The 22,928-nt window shown below is 40.1% G+C and overlaps 1 protein-coding gene across 1 annotated transcript in view; it reads left to right on the top strand.

Annotated features, from left to right (window-relative positions):
- Positions 1–22,928, top strand: part of Man1a1 (mannosidase alpha class 1A member 1) — a 170,475-nt gene that overhangs the window by 42,675 nt on the left and 104,872 nt on the right. The window contains exons 3-5 of the mRNA XM_028868365.2: positions 335–431; positions 5,099–5,214; positions 18,844–18,924. Coding sequence (XP_028724198.1) covers positions 335–431; positions 5,099–5,214; positions 18,844–18,924 — 294 coding nt within the window. The remainder of the gene's footprint in view (positions 1–334; positions 432–5,098; positions 5,215–18,843; positions 18,925–22,928) is intronic.

Here is a 22,928-nt window from a genome sequence, read left to right as displayed (position 1 = left end):
AAATTTGGTAATGATTCATCATTTTAGGATAAACTAAATTTCTGTTGTTGGGGACTGACTTGAAGATGATCAATATATCAATAATCCTATCAATAAATAGGATTGAGTAGGTTCCAAGAAGGAAAATTTGTATTTTTAAGCATAAAGAAATGATGCATGTGTTCTGTTCATGTCTGTCCTAATTTATACAGCTATCACTCTCTTAATTAATCATCAGCCTTTTAGACTAAGCACTGAATTTTAATTCTGTAACCTTCAAATCCAAAGACTATGATCTATCTTGTAACAAAAACATCCCAGTTCAAATTGTAATCTCATTTTTATCTCTGCTCAGATGATGAACCATGCTTGGAATAATTATAAACGCTATGCCTGGGGCTTAAACGAACTGAAACCTATATCAAAAGAAGGCCATTCAAGCAGCTTATTTGGTGAGTATGATGTGCTTTGATTTGAGGGGTTTTTTGTTTTTGTTTTTTGAGACAAGTTCTCACTCCCTTGGCCCTGGCTGGCTTGGAGTTGAGCACAGAGCCCTAGCTGTCCTTGAATTTACAGCAATGGTCCTGAGTTAGCCTTCTGTCAGAGTTACTTTTCTGTTGCTGTGGAGAGATACCATGACCAAGCCAATTTATAGAAGAAAGGATTTAATGGGGCCAGCAGCTTCAGAAGGTGGTTCGTGATCATCATGGTGGGGATCACGGCAGCGGGAGGCAGACATGGCGCCGGAGCAGTAGCTGAGAGCTTATATTCTTATATACAAGCAGAAGACAGAGAAAGACTAACTAGTAATGGCATGGGTTTGGAAACCTCAAAGCTCACCCCCAGGGACAGGAACACCTCATAATCCTTCCCACACAGTTCTACCAACAAAGCTCCATGTATTAACATATGTGAGTCAGGGCGGGGGCGGTGTATGTGGGGGGGGCGGGGGCGGGGTTGTCATTCAAACGACCACATCTTCCTAGAAGTTATAATTGTGAACCGACATTCCTGCCTTTTTATTGATAGTCTTTTCTCCGAGTTCCCTGAACTTACTGATGGTCAAAAAGCTCGTGGGGTTCTGTGATTCTCCAGGCCCTCTGTGTTGCTAGGAAACTTGAACCCCTGCTGGAACTGTGGAAAGATTGCACATAATGTATCTTTTAGAGAGAACATCAGCTTTGTGTCAGAGGGACCTGTGTAAATGTAAAACATACTGATGCCCAGGGCTGACTTCCAGGCATGGCGTACACAGCAGGGTTTTAAGGTCTGGGGTGATTCCTGTAGAAGAGTATTTAGTTACCTGCCTGAAGGGCTTCCTGATGCATGAAGCCTCTGTCTTTGTACAGGAGCTTGCTGTGGCAATGGACCATGATGCTCCCTTCTGTAACTCGGTTTTGGCTGTAGCTTTCTGCTGTTTGTTCTGTGAAGACAAGGCCAGCAGGTTAGGCCAGCTCTTTGAACTCCCAGCTATCTGCTTTTTTTTTTTTTTTTTTGCTGCCCTGACACTTGGTCCTCACAGAACATTCTGATTGGTGCTGTTTGTATTAATAATGTTCTTATTGTGGGAAGAAGGAAACCACTAGAAACGTTTGATGGATTCCTTTGAACAAAGACCTCCTCAGGGCCCACCTCCTGGGCTTGATTTCTTTCCAGCTCTCAAAACTTTTAACTGTAAGTAATGGGGTAAAGGAAGAAAAAAAAAAAAAAAAAAGAACTCTGTGATTGCTGAACTACTCACCAGCATGATTTCCATATTTTACCAGAATACCTTAAATGGTAGCAGTTCATATAACGAGTAGCAATTTCTGGTGACACTTATGGAGCAATTATTGTATAGTGCCACTCTGCCACATATCATTTGATCCCATTTCTCTGTACATTTTTTGGTGAGGAAAAAATAAATAAAGCACAGAGAAGAACTTTCTCAGAGATAACCACCTATGCAGTGACAAGCGGGACAGGAACTCCAGTGGGCCTAACTCCATGTTCCTAATCCTGGTACCCTGCTTTTCTGTTTCTTAAGGGTTTTATACATTTAGTTCTGCTTCTGTCACTGGTGTTGAAGGAGACACTCCAAGTCGTTGCAAGAGTTGATGGTCTAGGGCAGCCAACATGCATGTAAACAGTGAGTTGTCAAGGCATGAGGTGGTTCAGTAGACACACCACGGAGTCCAGGAGCCTTTGGGATCTCATGTTGGGGGGGGGGCGCATTGCAGGGAAGAGTGAATGAAGACTCTGCTCTGTCATGATAATGATTCAGTTCAGAGACAGGAACTTAAGCTGGGAGTGCCTGCCGCAGAAATGGCTTCAGATGGAGCTAGTCTAAGGACGGTGACCAGGTCCCATGAAAGAGGGGAGGTTCCAGTTTAAAAGGGAAACTGAAATTTCATGGTAAAGTCAGAGGGCCTTCCCTTTTCAGTGTTTGCTATTGTAACTTTTTATTTTATTTTTTTTAACCTGACTCTGAGCTGGGTAAGGGGCTCAGCAGTTGAGTGCACTGGCTGCTCTTGGAAAGGGCCTGAGTTTGATCTCCAGCACCCACATGACAGCTCACAACTCTAGTTCCAGAAGGTCTGAGGTGCCCCTTCTGGCCCCCACAGCCACTGCACATATGTGGTTCACAAACACACATGAAGGCAAAAACACTATATACATACAATAAATAATAAATAAAATTTTAAAAGTTAATTACCCTGTTTTTACTTTCCTCTTAGTGAAGCTTGATCAGAGAACTCAGTTATGTGTTAACTTGCCATAATCGTCATTAAACAGATCACTTGGTTTTCAGTTAGTAGACCGATGGTCTTCACAATAAACTTTAAAACATTCCAAGTCTTTTTGTTTTTACAGTTTTCACTGGATTTAGCAGTAAAAACCAGATAAGTACTTACTCTTTACAAAAGGCCTCAAAGATTCATATGGCAAAATGAACTGTTAATCAAATGGTATCTGTTTCCATTTTCAAATTAGAATAGGCTATGGAAGATTTTCTTGTATAATAAAATCAACACCCGGGACTTACTGCAATAATTGAAAGTCCTTATTTTTGAAAGTGAGGAAAACTTTTAATTGCCTTCCTTAGAAGTATCTGAGCCAAATTCTTTGTCTGCAAGTAGTATGGCAACCTGTGTGTTCTTTCAGCAAACCCTTGAAGAAAGGAATATGTCTTTCCCATCCCCCCCCTAGTTTTTTGGGATGGTTATTCATTTGCAGAGGCTTCTTCCTTGACTTCAAAACAATGCTAATGAATGTGAGAAGTGACCTGGAGGAGTGGCCACCTCCCAGTTCCGCTGTATAAAAGAAAGCAGAGCTAGGGTTTGACAGAATCGCTCCTCAAAGGGAACCGTTCAAGTTTGATCAGTTATATTCAGTGTAAAGTACAACAACAACAACAACAACAGCTCTTAACGACTGGGGAATTCGAAATCAGTCATCATATGAATCTGGTGTCATGTTTCAAAATGTGACCTGAGAACATTCCCGTTAATGTTTCCCTTGATTCCATAGTTTTGTTTCCCAAAAAACCCTGTATTTTTGAGAACATTGGATTAGAATAAAGTATGACACGAGAAGTTTTCTAACTTTCATGTCTTTATCATTATGTAAGATTCAAATTTAGTCTGTTTTAGAAAGTTGCATATTTTAATTATTCTATTACTTCTAGTTTCCTAGTGATAGTTTCTCAACTTGTTACTTAAACAGTGTGTGCATTGAAGTCCGTTCCATTTTTATTTATGGAGCTGCACTGAATAAATGTAGTTCTCAGTCTTTAAATGGCCATTCATGGAACATCACTACTACAGTCATAAAGGGCACCATGGAGAATGTGGAATGAACAAAATGTAATCTCTGTCTTCGGAGAAGGTTTGTAGACTAAAGGATGACAGACAGAACATGGTGTGTGCCTGAGAAGTGTAAAATCTACATACAGTGGGAGCCCAGAGCAAATAAAGAGAACCTGAGCCTGGCTAGACAAGAGACGGACATTGGAATCAGTCATGATGTTATCGACAGTGGAGATTACATATTAGAGAACAGAATGTCTCCTACTTACCCATGCTTTTGTTTTCAGGATTTTAATTACCCGTGGCCAACCGCAGTCTGAAAACATTAAGGAAGATTCTAAAAATAAGAATCCTTATGCTTTAAATGGTCATATCCTGAAATTGTGACCACCTCCAGCTCTATCCTGGCCTGGATGGGACTCACCCCAGTATCCACACTATGTGTTAACCCACTGTCCATCATTTGGTAGCCACTTTGTTTCATCTCCCTTGGCATTTTATTCTTTGTATCCAAGTCACCCTATTTCACTAATGGTACAAAAGCACAGGAGAACCATGCTGACAATTTGGGTGTGCCAACAAGAAGCCCCAAAGAATTTCCTTTAACAATGAATGTACCTGATATTCAGCTTAATACGGAAAGGGAGTGGGAAAATCTTATGCTGACTTATTATGACAGTCAAGATGAGTCTTCTGTCCGTGGAACTGGGAAGAAAGAAAACGAAATCTGAGCTAGTTTTATCGTCCCACATCAAACTGCGAAAGTTATGGCCACAGTGCTGAGGTGTTAAAATGGAAAAGGCATTAAATGTATTTATGCTTAGGAAAAATGTGGTGTAGATGAGGTTCAGTACTATCTGCTATTGCAGGCATCTCCCAGGGTTCTTGGAACATACTATCTGCAGATAAAGGGTGACGCCCGCGATGATTTAAAAGAGCTAGCACGGTGATAACTCTACATCTAGCAAACTTCTCACAGGTGCACGCCAGAGCCACTACACAAAAATAATGGCATCCGCCCCTTCGCTTCAGGCTCATTCTTCCTTTCCTTGTTAGAGAATGCAGTCACAAAGGAAGTTTCCAAGAGTGAGTTTAGCTTTTACAACTCGGAGCAAATGTTAAAGATTAGTGTTCCGTGCCGATAGCCTATGGAAAAATTTGGTTTGATATGCTGTGTTTTTTATATTTTATTTTTCTGAAGGAAACTAATACTCTTTTCAGTATGACTGTTTGATAATGAGCTGAGGATCACTCTCAGCTTTTTCTAGGGGTGGTCAGTTTGCATCTACCTCGAAAATGTTGAAAAAGTATTTTTGGTATTTTTTTTTCAGGCAGCATCAAAGGAGCAACGATAGTAGATGCCCTGGATACACTTTTCATCATGGGCATGAAGACTGAATTTCAAGAAGCTAAATCATGGATTAAAAAATATTTAGATTTTAATGTGGTAAGTCCAATTGAAGTTGCTCATGGAGTCCTTAAGTTTTAGCTTATCCATACCCTGTATGGGACACATTATTTACTCTAATCTGTGCCAGTAGAAGAAAAAATTCAACTTTTTTATGTGTATGTGTGCATGTTGATATGTGTGTGCGGGTGTATGTGTACATGTGGGAACTAGAGGATAATGCCATTGGCTGTAATTCCTCTGGGGTTATTTACCTTCTTTTCTTCCTTTAGTTTTTGACACAGGGTCTCTTACTACCTAGAAAATGCCACCTAGCCTAAGCTGGCTAGCCAGAAAACCTGAGGGTCTGCCTGTTCCCATCTCTGCAGCACTGGGATTACCCACACATGCCACCACATCTGACTTTTTAACATGAGTTCTGGGGATCAAACTCAGGTCCTCCTGCTTAAGAGGCATGCACTTTGCTGAGTGATCTCTACTCCTCCAAACGATGCAACTTTAAATAGTAAAGACACTCTCATGTTCTATGCTTCTCAGTTATTGTACATGCATATGTCCTCTTTGTCAAATTAAGGGTAAATCAGAAGAATTAAATATTTACAGTAGCCTGCATTATCCAATCTTCCTGTTTAAAATACCACAGCAACCCTATGAGATGGATGCTGAAGCCTCTACGTCTTATTCCAGAGCATATGGCTGGCTGCATGTTGGAGCCATGACTCTGTCACAGGACCTTGTCCCTAATACTCAATCTTGACATTGTACAAGGCACACAGCACTAGCAGCCACTGTCACTTAACTAAGGCTTCCAACTTTGTTGCTCTTGTATGTCTGTTCATAAAGAAAATAGGGGAAAAATCACCTACCGCTAGATCTGTATGCAAAAATAACAGTCTTCAGCTTCCGGTGTGTGTGCATTTTTGGCAAATAACCTGAGACCCAGTGTGCTTTGAGGAAACAGTGCAATAGAGCAAGACAGGTCCAGTGTTTGATGACCATGGCTGGGGAGAACTGTGTCTCCTTGGATCTAACTGGACAGTCATTGTTTCACTCCATAAGGGTGTGGGCAAGGAATTTATTCTAAGAAAAGGAAGCATGTCAGCCCTGGCTCTTTCAAAGTCCTTAATATATGGTTGCATTATTGGTATTATTTTAAATCAGAGGTTACTTTGCCGAAATCGTTGTAAGCCTCTTGTGTAAGCTGGGAAGTGTTCAGTGGTGTCTGGGCATCCTCACAGCCAAGGTGGAAGAAGCATAGTTCGTGGTGACAGGGGATGAAGGAAGAGGGTGCTCCTGCCCACCCTGCTGAACTGTCTCTCCTCTGTCCCCACAAAGAGTGGACACCAGAGTTAGCCAGAGCACTCAAGATTACTAAAGCAAGTCCTTGTCCATCACTGTGACTTTAAAGCACATATAAATGATGAGTTTTGATATTTTGTTGCTCCTTCTTTGATTGGTTGCTAGCTATGGTACATTTAGGTCTTATCGACAGAGCAAAGTTTATGCTTGATCTTCCTGCTAACTGACTCTAGAATATGAGAGAGACAATATTCCAACACTACGGAACTTTGCAGATCAGGACTAAGCTCTTATTTTATTTTTAATTTTTTAGATTTATTCATTTTCATGTGTGTGAATGTCTTACTTACATGCATATGTTTATGTACCACGCATGCGCCTGCTGCCCAGGGATGATGAAAAAAAAAGAGTTGTATCCCTCGGAACCAGAGTTGCCGATGGCTGTGACCCACCATACGGGTGCGAGGAACTAATCCTGGGGCCTCTGCTAAAACAAGTACTCTTAACTGCTGACCAGCCCCAGGCTCTTTCATTTTAAATGTAGAGAGAAATGGGTATAAAGAGCTTGGTGGTTCAAATTTACAGAGCCATGGGAAAGAATGTTACGTGGCAGTTCTAACAATACTAACAGAACTAAACATGAAAAGTTAGGCTAGAAAATTTTCTCTTAGTAAATGTATTCCCTTAGGAATACTTAGTAAAAGTAAGTCTTTGTGTGTTTGCTTGCTGACTTTTATGGTGCTGGAGATCAAATCCAGGGCCTTGCATGTGCTCAGCAAGCACATTGAGCTATAGTCTGGTTGTCTTAACAATGCCTATTAGTAGGAATGAATCTGGTTACCTACCCCATGTGCTCACCTTTCAGCTACAGGTCATGGCTCTTCCACACCTAGAAACTTTAATGACACTAGACCAATGAGTAGTCCTAGGCCCCTTTTCTGATTCTTGGTTTGGTCAATCTGATACATTGTTGTCTGAAACCTCCCTAAATCCCACAGCAATTCTTTGCTCTCATGATGAGCCGTATTCTGAGCTCTGAACTTGAGGGAGAAGAGACTTGGAGGGCTGTACTGTTTTATTTTTTGAAACTCAGTACAGAGGCCGCTCAAGGTAATAGACAAAGTGCCACTGTAGTAGAAGCTGATTGGCTAGCCTCAGGCCACTAAGTAGGTGAAAAGAATATTTCTGTGGGTGGAGAAGGCAAAACAAATCTAAGTAGGAAATATAAACCAAAGTAGAAGCCAAGAAAAATATGTCACTTGGCCTCCTTGCTGATGGGGTAAAGGAGTTAAGCTATCATTAAATGTCTATTAAGATGTTGGCTTTTAAACTTTAAAGTTTTATATAAAACATGCATTTTATACTATTGATAATCTGGCTATGCTTTTCAAAATATACTCTAAAAATTGTAGCCATGTGTCTCAGATTTCTGTTTATTATGTTATCTCTTGCTCTTTCTCTCTCTCTCTCTCTCTCTCTCTCTCTCTCTCTCTCTCTCTCTCTCTCTCTCTGTGTGTGTGTGTGTGTGTGTGTGTGTGTGGTATTGTGGTAGGTGTTGTATTATGTGTGGAAAAACACACAACGTACATGAGAAGCTACAGCAGGACATTGTGTGTCTTCCTCTACCACTTCTTACCTGTTGCCTTGAGACAGGGTCTCTCGTTGAACCGGAAGCTTGCCCTTTTGGCTAGGCCACCTGACCGCAAACTCCTGTGATCCTGCCCCCACCCTAACCCACCCACCTCCACACACCAAGTACTCTGGTCACAGGTTTGTGCTTCCATGCTCTGCTTTTTAAGTGGGTGCTTGGGATTTGAACTCAGGTCCTTATTCTTGCAGAGCAAATGCTCTGACCCAGCCAGTCATCTCCCCAGCCTTATTATACTATTCATAGCATGAGAAGACTTGACACATTTACTGTGCCTCTTTCTATCAACATTACCATATTTCCCTGTTATAAAAATATGTTATCAGGAGGAAAGTATAGCTTAGTTGGTAGAGTGCTTGCATAGCATTCACAAAATCCTAGGTTACTGGTTAAAATATTAAGGGAACTCCACGTAATTAAAAGGGAGGTTTATTTTGTGGGATAACTTACAAGTGAAGAGATAGGTTACAGGGTCTAGGAAAGACGTAGCGCAGTCTGGCAGTGTTCTCTGGAGAGCTCTGCTGGGTCTACCTCCAGCATTCAGGGTCCAAGAACCAAAAGAGCCAGCCCATCTGGATGGTGTCTTCAGGGTCCTCTCTGGCCCTGCCTTGTAGGCGTGACAGTTACCGAAGCCTCAATGGGGGTTGAAACTTCTAGATCAAAACTAGAATGGCTACCCACTACACTAGGTTCAATCCCCAGCACCATATAAATACTGGGCACATGCCTGCTAATTCTAGCACACGGGAGGTAGAGGCCTCAGCTATATACAACAGTGTGGAAGCCAGCTTGGGCTATGAGGCCTTTTTGTTTTAACGCATGTACCAATAATACAGACGTAGAGTTTCTCATATTAAAAAGAGTAATGTATAAGTTCAAGAATGGTGTGTATGTGTGTTTTTTTTTTCTTCTCTTCACTGCATGATAACAGGTCTTCAGCTCAATGTTCTCTAGTTAGTTTCCTAAACCGCATCTGCAAATTTATCCTCCCTCTTCACACTCAACTCAGAGCTTCAAGTGATTGTTTCAACGACTGCTTGATTCTCCTTGAAAAAACACACCGAGGATTTATTTTTGCATTTGTGTTAAGGGAGAACAATAAGCCTTACCTAAAATAAAATTTAAAGAAATGTATTTATTTTTAGGGACATCATGTATTAGTGTAGCCTAGAGGACACACCACTGCCTGCTGCATTTAAGTCAACACCTTTTCCTTATAAAGTATTTAAACTCAAAGTCTAAGGGTTTTCGGTTTTGCTGTTCTTACTGTTTGTTTTTCAAGGTAATGCATATAAATGTGTCCAATGTTACTGCAAGGGGAGAGGAACTAGAACTGAGATAGAAACACTGTTGCTGGGGGTTTAATCCTAGAGTTGCTAAGTGTCAGTAAATCCTCAAGTTGAGAGTAAATGTGTGCACATGCAGAATGCTCAGTTTATATCACTTAAAATTTACTTTAGCAAATGCTTTTCAGTGGGTTTATATTGCCATTCATGAAAGCCTAAGAAGTTGATTCGTTTGGTAACACAGAATCCAAGTGTCTGTTAGGACTGATTTTAAATAAATCATTCATTGGGTTAATATGATTTAGGGAGTAAGTGCTAGGGTTCCATTGATGAGCCTGTGTTCAGCTTAGGCATCCTCAGGCGTACAGGTGAGATGGAAAATGTTTAGTAGACTCTGAGGAGCTTCCTGATTTCAATTCAGTGTAAGCCTAGGATAAAGAATCACGATTTTTATTTATTCATTCATTCATATGCTAATTACTTCCCAAGCTCTTCCTAAGGATCAGTGACTTACACTTCAGGAGCTTCTCTAGCAGGAGAAATGAACACCTTAGCTGGAGCTCGGTTATCTGAGGAAGACGAGGAGGAAGGCAAGACTGGCCAGTGAGCTGTAAGAGTTTAGCACCCGGTGATTGATTGATTGATTGATTGATTGATTGATGCTGATTGGTGTTTTGCATAGGTTATTTCAATTTCTGCAGAAGAGTAGTGCTATTTTCTTTACTTTTATAGATGAACGTAATTAATTCATCTTCCCAAGGTTCTGCAGCAAACAGGAGCCATGGTGAACAAGGTCTTTCGAATTCTTTCACCTTGTTTTGTAGTGGCGAAGATACAAAAGAGTTGAGAAACACATACACATCCTAAGCATCCGAGACTGTGGCTTAGGCATGTAATCTTTATATCACTGTGCTTATTAGATTCTGCCACCTAGTAAGAATTCAGCCAATGCCTGTGGAACAAAGGCGCTGTCTGTCTTGTTCTAAGTCCTGACTGAATCGGGGAGACTGAGTTAGAAGGCATGCCCATGGAATACGACAGTGGCTGTGCTTTCATTTTTATAGAGTTGGAATGCAAGTGCAGGTGATCGACATGACATTAAGCGACCCCTACATAGGTTTGTGGTGGCTCCTGCTATAGGAATAAGCTCAAATAAGGAAAACGGCACAGTTCCACTGTGAGTGCCACTCAGTTCAATTTGGAGTGTCTCATATTGCCACTTTGAAAAAAATTACTGTATTAACTAGAGGTACCGAATATTATCTTTAGTAACAAAACTCATTGAACGTGTAGAAATTTTCTCCAGATAGCAATCCCTTATACGAAGTGTCTGAATACGAAAGAAAGCTTGATAGAAGCTGCCCTTAGAATGTCTTTCAGCGCTACAGTAAAGTAGTACTTGTGTGGGAGCTGGGGCTTTCTTTGGTAAAGACAAGAATAGAGTAGATTAGTTTGGTCCAGACACTATCACTGATGTAGGAGATGCTCAGCAAAGCGCCAGGGTTCTGCCTGTGATGTGATGATTCCCATACATTTTACATGATAGAGGTGTTGGTGGAAAGGTGACTTTTAGTCTTCTTAACTTAAAGGTCTATACTTTAAACATGTATGCCAAACAAGCTGTGGGGGTCCTCTGGGAAAGATGTGGACGTTAGCCTCAGTGCTGTGTCTTCTTACATGCCTGGATGAGTATTTGACTTACCTACCTCACAGTTGCATGCCATGAAGCATGAGAGACGTGATATTTTTCTTAACTTTGCTCCCAGAAAAGGTTTGTTTTTGTACCAAATTATATCCTGATTGGTGCAGATCTCTAAGTTAATTTTCCTGCTGAATGGAATTATGAGGTGTTTACCATTTGATGCTGAGGGATACCTGGCCAGGAGTAATTATTTAGGTCGTGGACCTAAGAGGAACTTGTCTCTTTAGTAGTGATTACTGATAGATTTGTGCCACTACTTGGGTCCTTCCTGGACCTTCGTGGTAAAACCAGTCTATTAACATAGACAGCGTGGTTATTTGCTCGTCTTCATAGATTTAAGAGTTTAAACACTGTTACCAATCTTAAGAGATGTATTCTGCAATTTATGGAACTAGGAGCTGCAAGGACACACAGTGAGGAACAGTAGACACTACACTTTAAGTTTTACACTTACTCTTAATCCGTGAAGTGTGAAGCAATAGACATTCTGAAGTAGCATTCTTTGAGGATGCATAATTACTGGTGAACATGGGCCGGGTGTATAGGCAATTCTTTTAACTAGAGGCCTTGCAAGGTTTTCTATACAAGCAGTGTTCTCGCATGTGTGGGTACAGTAGCGTTGCTCCTGGACATAACTGCTACAGTGGATTGTAGTGGCGAAGCTGTTATTAATCAAAGGCATCGCACTCGTATGCCATGGAGCAGCCATGACTGAATCTTGTGTGTGTGTTGTGTGTTATACTAGCACCGGAACCCCATGCTTGCAGATCTCTGAGTGGAAAGCTGACAGAGTTTAGTGGAATCGTTGGTCAAAAGAAGAGTTCCTGAATTTAGGGATCAAATGTTCTCTTCCAAATAATCTTTTCAACTCAATGAAAATGTTGCACTGTGTAGAATCCTAATAGTTAAAATCTGAACAAGCTTTATTATAAATAAATATCTTATGGCCTAGAGACTCAAAGAAACAAATTACCTTCTCAACGGAAGCTGATGGTTTTGTAGTTTCTCTGGCAAATGGGAGCTAGGGCAGATTTTGCTCTACAACCATCTTATCTTTTTATTCTCCTGGCCAAGCCTCTGATTTTGCTTACTGGGCTCTATTAAATATCACGCTGTGGATAACTTTGATGGATAAGTTGCTCATAAAAATGAAACCTAACTGGAATTTCTTGTGCTCTTTAAAATGATGTCTTGCCTAGTGAAAGTCTCTCAGGCAGTCATTTTAAAGGCGGTTCTGAAGAGGTCACTTAATTTGTCACCAAATTAGTATTAGAGTCTTCACATCCATGGGTTCGGCACATGTTGACTAAGATGAAGCTTTTCCCAGCACAGCTATGGGGCAAGATTTTAATTTAAGGATTAGGAGAGGAGAACATGTATTTCCCCCCCCCATTTTTAGCAATCTTTGTCAATTTATCTCATAGTTTTAGATGTCTTATAAATTGAAGATAAAAAAATTAAGAGAATTTGTGAACTTGAAGTTGAACTTAATGGTCTAAGGGTCCCAAGTTATAGGTACTTTCCTGGTCAGGGTTACTGTTACTGTGATGAAACACCAAAAAGCAACTTTGGGAGGAAAGGCTTACATATCTTGAGTCACAGTCCCTTAAGGGAAGCCGTAGCAGGAACTCAAACAGGGCAGGAACCTGGAGGCAGGAGCTGATGCAGAGGCCATGGAGGGGTACTGCTTACTGCCCTGGTCCTCCTGGCCTGCTCAATCTGTTTTCTTATAGAACCCAGCACCACACCTTCAGGCTGTGCGGCACAACCCACAATGGACTGGATCCTCCCCAGTTAATCACTCATTAAGAAAATTCCTATAGGCTTGTCTACAGCTTGATCTTATGGAGGCACTTTATCAACTGAGGTTCCCTCCTCTTGAATTATTCTATCCTGTGTGAAGTTGACAAAAAACTAGCTCTTGTCAACCTGACACACAAACATATCACTGTTAAGCCATAACCTTTCTTTCTTATTCATCCTCAAGATCACATATTAATATCAACATTACAATATAACATTCAAAGTTTTAAAAGACCCGCAGTCTAAAAATTTAAACACTCAAAAATTAAGTCTTTCTAAAAATATCCAGCATCTTCTAAAATCCAAAGTGTAAAACTCCAAAATCTCTTTAAACGTCTAAAGTCTCCCAAATGTTGGCTCTGGTAAAATCAAAAATAAATTAAATACTTTCTTACTTCAAGAGGGAAAAACCAGGGCACAGTCACAATCTAAATAAACCAAAACCAAACTCTAACAATGTAAATAATTCAATGTCCAATGCCCAGGATCCACTGACGACCTTCTGGTCTCCTCCAAAGGGCTGGGATCACTTCTCTGGCTCCAATCTCTATAGCACACACAGATTGTCACCTAATATCAGGATTGGCTCCACCCCAAGGCTGCTGCTTTTTTTTGGTGGCCATCCCATAGTACTATCATCTCCAAAATGCTGGGGTCTCTTGCTGCAGCTGGACTGGACTTTCACTCAATAGCCATTCCTGGGCTCTCCTAAGGTACCCCAACTCTGCCACATAGTGCCACACCTCAGCTGCTCTCCTTGACCCCTCATGCCTTCAAAACCAGTACCACGTGGGTGACCTTTATACTACTGAGTATGGCTGCCAGCACAAGGTACAATGCTGGCTGCCTTTGGAACACAGCATCTTTGTGATAACTCTGAGGAAACACTTCCCAGAAGATTTCACCCCTACAGTGCTGGTCTCTTCTTAATCATAGCGAACTTCTCAGCTCCAGCTGACCAGAATCAATTATCTTAACAAAGCAAAGGTTTCATGTTAGTGGTACTGGTACCTTATTAATCATAGCCAGTTCTTCAACCCCAGCTAACCAGAACCACAGATTCTTAGTTCAAAATATTGAGCAGTCTCAATAGAGTGACTCTCAAAATTCCCTCTGGAATTTAACAAGCCAGGCCTCCATCATCTGCATTTCTCTCAACACTTGTCTTCCAACCTTTGGGTACTCAATGGCTTTTCTAGCCTCAAAGTTCCAAAGTCCTTTCATAGTCCTCCAAAAAACAAAAATGAAACAAAACAAAACAAACAAACAAAAAACAGGGTCAGGTCTGTCACAGCAATACTCTACTATCTTGGTACCAATCTCTTTCTTAGTTAGGGTTATTATTGCTGCGGTGAAACACCATAACTAAAAGCAACTTGGTGAGGAAAGGATTTATTTGGCTTAATGTGATATAGTGTGTACCCTAGTAAACTTGCCTGAGGATCAGAGTACAGAGCCAGCCACTAGATTAGACATAGAGATCAGGTGGTGGTAGCACACACCTTTAATCCCAGCACTTGAGATCTCATGCTTTTGCTTAGGAAGCACACACACCTTTAATTGCAGAAGGTAATATGGCAGGGCAGAGAAAGGTATATAAGGCATGAAGAAGCAGGAATTCACTTTCTTTAGGCTGAGGATTTCATAGAGGTAAGAACGTGGCTGGCTGTTCTGCTTCTCTGATCTTTCAGCTTTCACCCTGATAGCTGGCTCTAGATTTTTTTTTTTTTAATTAAAAGACCATCTAAGATTCAAACAACAGCTTAGATATTCTGGGTCCCAGTCCATTGAGGGAAGCCCAAGCAGGAACTCACAAAGAGAGCTGCTGGCTTGCTTCCCGTGGCTTGCTCAGTTTGCTTTCTTATAGACTCTAGGACTACCATTCCAGGCAGGGTAGGCACTACCAACAAAGGGCTGGACCCTCCTCCATCAATCAAGTGATTAAGAACTTGTGCTACAGACCTACTTACAACCTGATCTTGTGGAGGCATTTTCTCAGCTGAGCTTCCCTCCTTTCAAATGACTCTGGCGTGTGTCAAGTTGACATAAAACTAATCAGCACAAGTACCAAGAGAGGCTCATAACCAAAGCATACTTTCTCAATGACCTACAGTACTCGCCTCCTGATATTTTCATGTAAATTTAATTATACCAACTATTTTATTAAACTTGTGCATGAATCTGTTGGAGTATGTTCTATGATTATGTAGCCATGGCTAGAAGAAAAACAAAGAACAGTCTCATCAAGATTTGTTTAAGAGTATATCATATCTTCAGATATTTTCAACCTGTAGTTGCTAATCAGTATAACATTAACAGGTTCATGCAGTTTAAACAAAGGGCTGAATATACTTCTCAAACTGGGAGTCCTATAAGACTATACACTAGATACTACAGAATATATGGGGTAGAATATAACAATGCAATCTTAAATGGAATATTTAAGGGGACAGTTAATTCACTTTTACATGTAAGTAGTTGGCAAAAATCTTATCCTTTGTATATTAGGAAATTTTAGTGTGATAGGTTGCTTCTTCTACAATCTTTCCCATGCCCTGTCTACACTTCTGTCCTTAGGGTAAGTGAGTAGTAGAAAACTTGTTTAAAACATCTTGATGCGTGAATGTCGAGAGGAGAAATGTGAGGTTCAAGAAGACTTGTAACAATAAAATAGTATTGGAATGACAGATTTTCCAGTAAGCCCATGGAAGGCAGGCCCTTGTTGAGGCTATGATGACACAGAGAGCTAATGGCAGCCGCTGACTACTGCATGTGTCATTCTTTCCAGGGACTGTGTACTGACTGCCTGATATTCATGGGCTCAGAGCATCTTGTTGGGAATTCATTCCTGTCTTTTACCTGTAACAACACTGGTGTTCAGAGAGAGCAAACCAGTTCTCCAGGATCTCACATTCAAAAAAAAAAAAAAAAAAAAAAAAAAAATCAGCCTTCAACCTGATCTTCCTAATTCACACCAGAATTTTTAGTTAATTAATTAACTAATCAATTTATCAATGTATGTGTGTACATGGCATGGGGCGTGTGTGTGTGTGTGTGTGTGTGTGTGTGTTGCATGTACAGAAGTATGTGGCTGTCTTCTATGACCCTTTACCTTATTCCCTTGAGAGGTCTCATTACATTGGAGACCAGCTGCTCTGGTTAGGCTGGCTGGCCAGGTTCAGGGGGCTCCCAAGCCCTGCCGTTCTCTGGCCCCCAATGCTGCACTTGCAGTCACACATAGCCATGCCCACCCTTTTGTATGGGTACTGAGATTCAAACTCAGGCCCAGATACTTGTATACAAGCATACAAGCACTCTTACCCGCTGAGGCATCTCCCTAGCCCCAGGCCAGCGTTTTCATAGCTGCTAGCCATTTTGTTATAGTATGAAATTTTATCATACACGTCCTCTCCCCCCCCCCCTTTTTTTTAAACCTAAGGTTCGGTAAGGAATGACCCAAAGTGTCTAAATGTCAATCTTCTGGCCTAAAAGATAATATAGCCTAGAATATTATGAGAGCTCAAACTAAGGTTTGTAAATCATGTAACTTTGGAAAAAATGAGGCAGAAGGAATGGTAATGTGTGTGTGTGTGTGTGTGTGTGTGTGTGTGTGTGTGTGTGTGTGTGTGTTCAGATGGAGTTCTAGTTTCCAAGCACAGGAAGATGGTGACAGTTTGGAATTGTGATGTTGTGATATTCTTGAGCAAGAGTTTCAAAGACAAGGACTTTCTAATCACTGGGAACCTGCATGGCTTCAACGAAGAGCCCAGACTTTGCCTCGGGCTCCCTAGATGATTCAGTCCCTGCAACTCACATGTCCTAGCCGCTGACCTTGAGTACAGCACTTTGCAAGGTTATCTTTCAGTATCTTATAGCAAAGCAAGATAAATAGAATGCAGGTTCTGAAATACACACAGAGCTGGATCAATAGCTGCTTGAGGAACGGCATCCAATAAGTGATGGATGTCTAGATTGAGATATATTTCTGATTTCAATTGACATAGCTCAGTTCCCTACCTTGCAATAATTTTTATCAGATGTCTATAGAAAGGTCTTGACTATCCAAAGTTTTCATAGGAGGAACAGGGAAAGCATATGTAATGAGCCCAAAGCCTGAATAAGGAAATAAAACCATCTCAAAAGCTTCAGTAAGTGAAGATATAAGGACCTGAATTTTGGTTTAAAAACTAAAATATACAAGTACAAACTGAGGCAAATATGATACTTAAAATCATTAGATTTTATTAGACATTATTTCTCTTAGATATAAGAGATAAGTTGTATGAGCCAAACTAAATTAATAAATTTTCCCTTTTCCTTATCAGAGATTGTGTGGACTAACAGCAATGTTTAAATGATCCCCATTCACTGATACACTTCAGTGATAAGTGGCCCAATACAGAGGGTGTTTAATCAAAATAGATAAGTTGCAAATGACAAATTATTCAGTACAATTAAACAAACTCACAGCATGGTTTGATCCAACTTTATCTAACAGTTCTCTCTAACTTCTTTTCATAAGTTTTCTTTCACAGGAAGTTTTCTTAACTTATGTAGGATCTTCAGTTATTAGATCCCTATCCTTTGAGGGAGCCCATGTAGAAATAAAAATATATACCTCTTCTTTGTTTCTAAAAATGTTTTCTAAAATGTAGACTCAGTGAGTTTAAGGAGGGTGTCAGTTTTCATTGCTGTGTTTAAGGAACCTAAGACTGGGCCTGGCATATAGTAGTTGCTTGATAAATGATCCCTAAAGGTGATACCATCTCAAATGATTTTTCTGAGTTCATCTGCCAGATGCTGGCTCCATACATTCTGTTTTGCTCCTAGCCCTTGTCTTTGCCTGTGAGTGGTTTGGTCTTGAACAGAAGTGACAGTTACTTAGTAGGTCCAATAAAGTATGCCTTATATCTACTATATAAGCTGTGCTAATAACCTAATTACAAACTACAAGACAGATGCACTTAGCAGTCAAATATTATAGAATCATAAAACTATTGGCAGTAATTACTACTTATGCATCACAATTATTCGACCATTAATAATAAGAGATGGTACCATAGTCTGTGAGGTATCTGTAGAGGTCAGACTAGACAAGTTTTAAACCATGAATAAACACACTTCCATTCAAATCCTAACTCTACTACTGTTGTGGGAACTTCAAAAGGTCATATTAATCACTATAAGCCTGGCTTGTTTCTCCATCAGTAGACTGGACAGAAGGATAGTAATTAATTCCTAAGATCAGTATGAAGATTAAAAGTCATAAAGAGATGGCCCAAGCCTCTGCCACACTGTAAATAATAAAAGCGAGCTACTATTGATATAAATAAGAACCACACCAGCAATGACAGCTCACATGATCATCACCTTCATGCCAAGACAGAATGTCGTCTCAGAGCTGGGACTGTGGGAAGGCAAAGGCAGAACGCAGTACTGGAACTCAAGTCCCCGGCTTTACGTCCATTAGCATTCTGCCTATGCCGCTTTCACATAATGGGAAAAGATTGCCAGCCCTGTGTGGAGCTGACAGCCACACTACAGTCTGATTGGCCTTTCAGGACGAAGAAGCAGGCAAATGAGTGAAGTCACAAGAACACAGAGTAGGAAAAAAATAATAATAAAAGCCCTGATCCCGTTGCATTCGTACAGATACAGAATATCAATTATTCGGTCTGCTTCTGCACACGAGAAAGGAAGAATTCCACTTTATAGTACTTTTATAATTTTGCTTTGAGTCAAAATTATTTTTTTTTGTCTGCTTAACCACATTTTGACACCATTTATAGGGACTTGCTCTCTTGTGTATGGGGACCCCTGGACAAGCACACAGGTCTGAACAGACTTTAAATTAGTGCAGCTTCTCATACCATGTACTTTGACTATGTGTGCTATCATTATGTTTAAACCTCCTCATTTTGTTTCCACAGAATGCTGAAGTTTCTGTTTTTGAAGTAAACATACGCTTTGTCGGGGGACTGCTGTCGGCTTACTACTTGTCTGGGGAAGAGGTAAGTCCCAAAGTGGTATAGAAGAGCGAATTATGAAATGTCTCCAAATGACGCTCATTGTTAAATATGCCATTTGTGGCATGGATTTAGGGAAAATCGACTAAATTTTCATGTTCTGATGCTCAGTTTTATTTCTCAAAATATGTGCTAAGTAAATGAACAAGCCGGGAAGTTTGACAGTTCATATTGCCGGGTTAAGGTAAGCCTTTAAGAAGGCATGGCTCCATTATGCTGTGTATGGTATGATTAGGAGTACAAATTCCACATGTCTACAGGCATATTAAAGGTGTTTAGTGTAATGGCAGGCTAGTGGGTGAATTTTTGTCTTGAAATTTATGTTAATGTCAGTATGTAAACTTAGTAAAAACTTTAAGTGAAGAAAGCATGACAAATAAGATATGAAAATTATAGTACTTGTGAAATTGAGGGGCTGAGGCTATGAGCTTGCCAGCTCACAGTCCTGCAGGCCAGTGTCCCTGTGAGAAATGCTTTGTTCTCTTCCTGAGTCAAGGCTTAATGAATTATCTGCTGCTTGGGGCAAAACAGGGAGTTGTAATTTCCCTTTTTTTTTTTTTTTTTTTTTTTTTTGGTAGATTAAAGACTTTTGTATCATGCTCATAAAGGACACTGATGCTATTTTCTTGGAAGCGTTTTGGATAACTTTGTGAATTATGGGAAGTGTCCACTAAGAGTTTGGGGAACGGACTCACCTGTGATACTGACAATGTTAAAAGCTGACATCAAGGAAAAACAGTCCCATATTTCAACTGCATGCCAATCAGATTTACGTTAGCCCCAGCATTCTGGCTGGGGGAAGAGCAGATCTTAGCCTGTGTAGTATTTCATGTATTTCTGTGCTTCAAACAGATTTAAGCAGGGTAATAAATGTTTAATGAGACAGGCTGCTTGACTTTGCTCATGTCTCCAAGGTGCTTTTCTAATCATAGCGGCCACACTCTTCTGTTGCCTCTCTCTCTCTCTCTCTCTCTCTCTCTCTCTCTCTCTCTCTCTCTCTCTGGATTTTATTCTACCATATCTCTTTTTTCTTTTTAAGTATATAGATGGCCCCTGAATTCCCCTGTGCCATTCTGTCTTAAGCATCTTTCCAGCCTGGGAAACAAAGCCCTGTGCTGTGTATTTCTCCTTCCTCGCTTCCCCCAGATTTTCCTGCTCTGTTATCATCAGTCCAGTCTAGTTTAACATCCCCAAGCTGGAGCACTGCTATTTTTAAGAAGCAGTGCTCAAACGAATGTTTTCCTAGTAAACAGGTCTATGAGCATCCCAAGCCTAGATCTTCTCATTGCTTTTGACATGGTGTGCTAGGATGACCTTGCTTTTATGTTCCTTCATAATTTACATGTAGATGTCATAATTTGGAACAAACAAGGACTGCACCCTTCTGACTGTGAGTTTGATGGAGTTATGGGGAATACAGAAAGAAATGAATGTGTATTTCTTCCAAAGATGCATCCTTTTTCAATTAGGTTTTTTTTTTTTTATTTTTACTTATTGTTTTAAGATGCTATATGTATGAGTATTTCTATTTCCATGAATATTTGATATATATATATGTGTACTTATCTAAATGAAATGTCCACAGACAATGCCATTTGTCTATAATTATAATAGTTAGCTTAAGGACTTATAAGAAATTTTATTTAATTATTTCTATTTTTTGAGATTATAAAATAACTGCATCATCTCCCCTTCCCTTTTCTCACTCTGAACTCTTCCTTATACCCCTGCTTCCTTAAAATTCATGATCTCTGTCTTCAATAATTGTCATTATACACATATATGTATATATAATTACTAAATTTACACATATACATAAATACCACCTGTTCGGACTGTACAATGTTACTTGTGTGTATATATTTTTCGGCCCACCATTTGATAACCATCAGATAACCAGTTGGTGTATTCATTTCTGTGGAAGACCATTTCTTCTACTCTCAGCATTTTTTAGTTGCCTGGATAAGGTTGAGGCCTCCTGCACCTTCCCCTTTGTAAACATATTACAATGTTTATTAGAGTGGTCCTTGTTCAACCCATGTTTAAGCATTCAGATCGATTAGACATTGTGGGTGTAGCTTCTGTCATTTCTAAGAGACATAATCTCACAGCAAAACCTGTTCTTCTGGCTCTCTTACAATCTTTCTGCCCCCATGTCTGGGATACCTTCTGAGTCTTAGGTCCAGGTGTTGTTTTGTCGATGTATCAGTGGGGACTGGGCTCCACAACTCTGCATTTTGATGGGTTGTGGCTTTCTGGAATGGTCTCCCTCTGCTGTGGAGAGAAGTTCCTTTGGTGAGGGGTGAGGATTACATTAATTTATCTGTAGGTATAAGAACACATATTTGGAAGTTAGGGATTATTCTACTTTAGTAGAGTGGCAGTTGTAAGTTCTTCTCCAAGATCCGTGACTTCACTAGCTCTAGGTAGTTGACTAGGGTTCCAGTATTAGGTGTGATTTCCCTCTTGTTGAGCAGGTCTTTAAGTCCAATTAGAGAGCTGTGGTTACCGGCAAGGTATGTGTACCACCACTGCACCCTTGGGGTTTTGTGCCATGCTGGTCATTGTTATTGGTTCGTAGGTGTAGTAACTGGGTAGGACTCTAGGTTGCTTCCCTCATTTGGAAACTTGCTTGGAGCCTTCTGGTACCATGAAAACTAATCCTCAGAAGCTTGAGGCTTTCCGGTCAATTCCAGCTCTGGGGTCTCTTGGCCCTGTGTCTTAAATGCATGGTATCTTCAGTAGTAGAGATTTGCCCTCTACTTCTGGGAGAATATTTGTTGTTCATGTATAGATTGATAGCTACTTAATAAAATACTTGCAACCAGAATACAGACACACATCAAAAGGATTGTACACCACTACTAAGTTGGTTTTATCCCTGAAATGAAGGTATGGTTCAACAAAAGCAAGGTAATATTCTGAATTTCTTCAGTGTCTGTTTCCCTGTTCATTTCTGATTCTGTTCATCTGGGCACTCTCTTTCTTTCTTTTGGTTAGTTGTGTCAAGGGTCTATTCATGTTGTTTATCTTCTCAAAGAACCAGCTCTTTGAGTGACTCTTGATATTGTTTTCATGTCTCTTTCATTAGTTTCTGCTCTGATTTTTATTATGTCTTGCTATCAGCTGGGCTTGACCTTGATTTGTTCTTGTTTTTCCAAACTTTTGAGTTATACCAAGTCATTTATTTGTAATCTTTCTGATTTTTTTAATATAGGTACTTAGACCTATAAAATGTCCCTTGTAAACCTGCTTTCAGGTCCCAGAGGGTTGTGTTGTGTTTCATTTTCAATTATTTCCAGGAATCTTTTTCTTTCTTTCTTGATTTCTTCTTTGACCCATTCAGCATTCAGTAATGAGTTGTTTAATCTCTGTGAGTTTGGGTGTTTGCTAGAAATTTATTTGGTGTCAATTTGAAATTTTATTGAGTTGTGGCCAGATAGGATACATGAAGTTATTTCGGTACCTTTTAATTTATCCATATTTGTTTTGTGTCCCAGAATGCAATCTGTTTTATAGGAACTCTCAGTATGCTGCTGAGTAGAATGTGTAGTCTTTGATGTTTGGGTCAAATATTCTATAGTAAGATATCTGTTAAGTTCCTTGGATGTATGATGTCAATTAATTCTGATGTTTTATCCAGATGACTTATTTCATAAAATAGATGATTATCTATTAATGGACTGATGTTAATTTGTGTCTTTAAATGTAGTAGACATTTTTTTTTTAATAAAATTGTGCATACCAGAGTTTGGCCCATTTGTGCTTAGGATAGCAGTGTCTTTTCAGATAACAATTCCTTTGACTAGACTGAAGTGTTGCTCTCTATCTTGCTGGTTTAGTTTGAAGTCTATTTTGCCAGCTATTAGGATAGGGATGCCTTTTTGTTTCCTGGTCCCAGTTGACGGGAATACTTCTGTGCATTCCTTTATTTTAAGACAGTTCTTATCTTTAAAGCTAAGGTGTGTTTCATGTAGACAAGTAGATGG

Source organism: Peromyscus leucopus, chromosome 8a (genome assembly GCF_004664715.2).
Source record: "Peromyscus leucopus breed LL Stock chromosome 8a, UCI_PerLeu_2.1, whole genome shotgun sequence".
Taxonomy (NCBI): domain Eukaryota; kingdom Metazoa; phylum Chordata; class Mammalia; order Rodentia; family Cricetidae; genus Peromyscus; species Peromyscus leucopus.
Note: the sequence above shows the minus strand (reverse complement) of the source record. Positions and strands in the feature narration are given on the sequence as shown.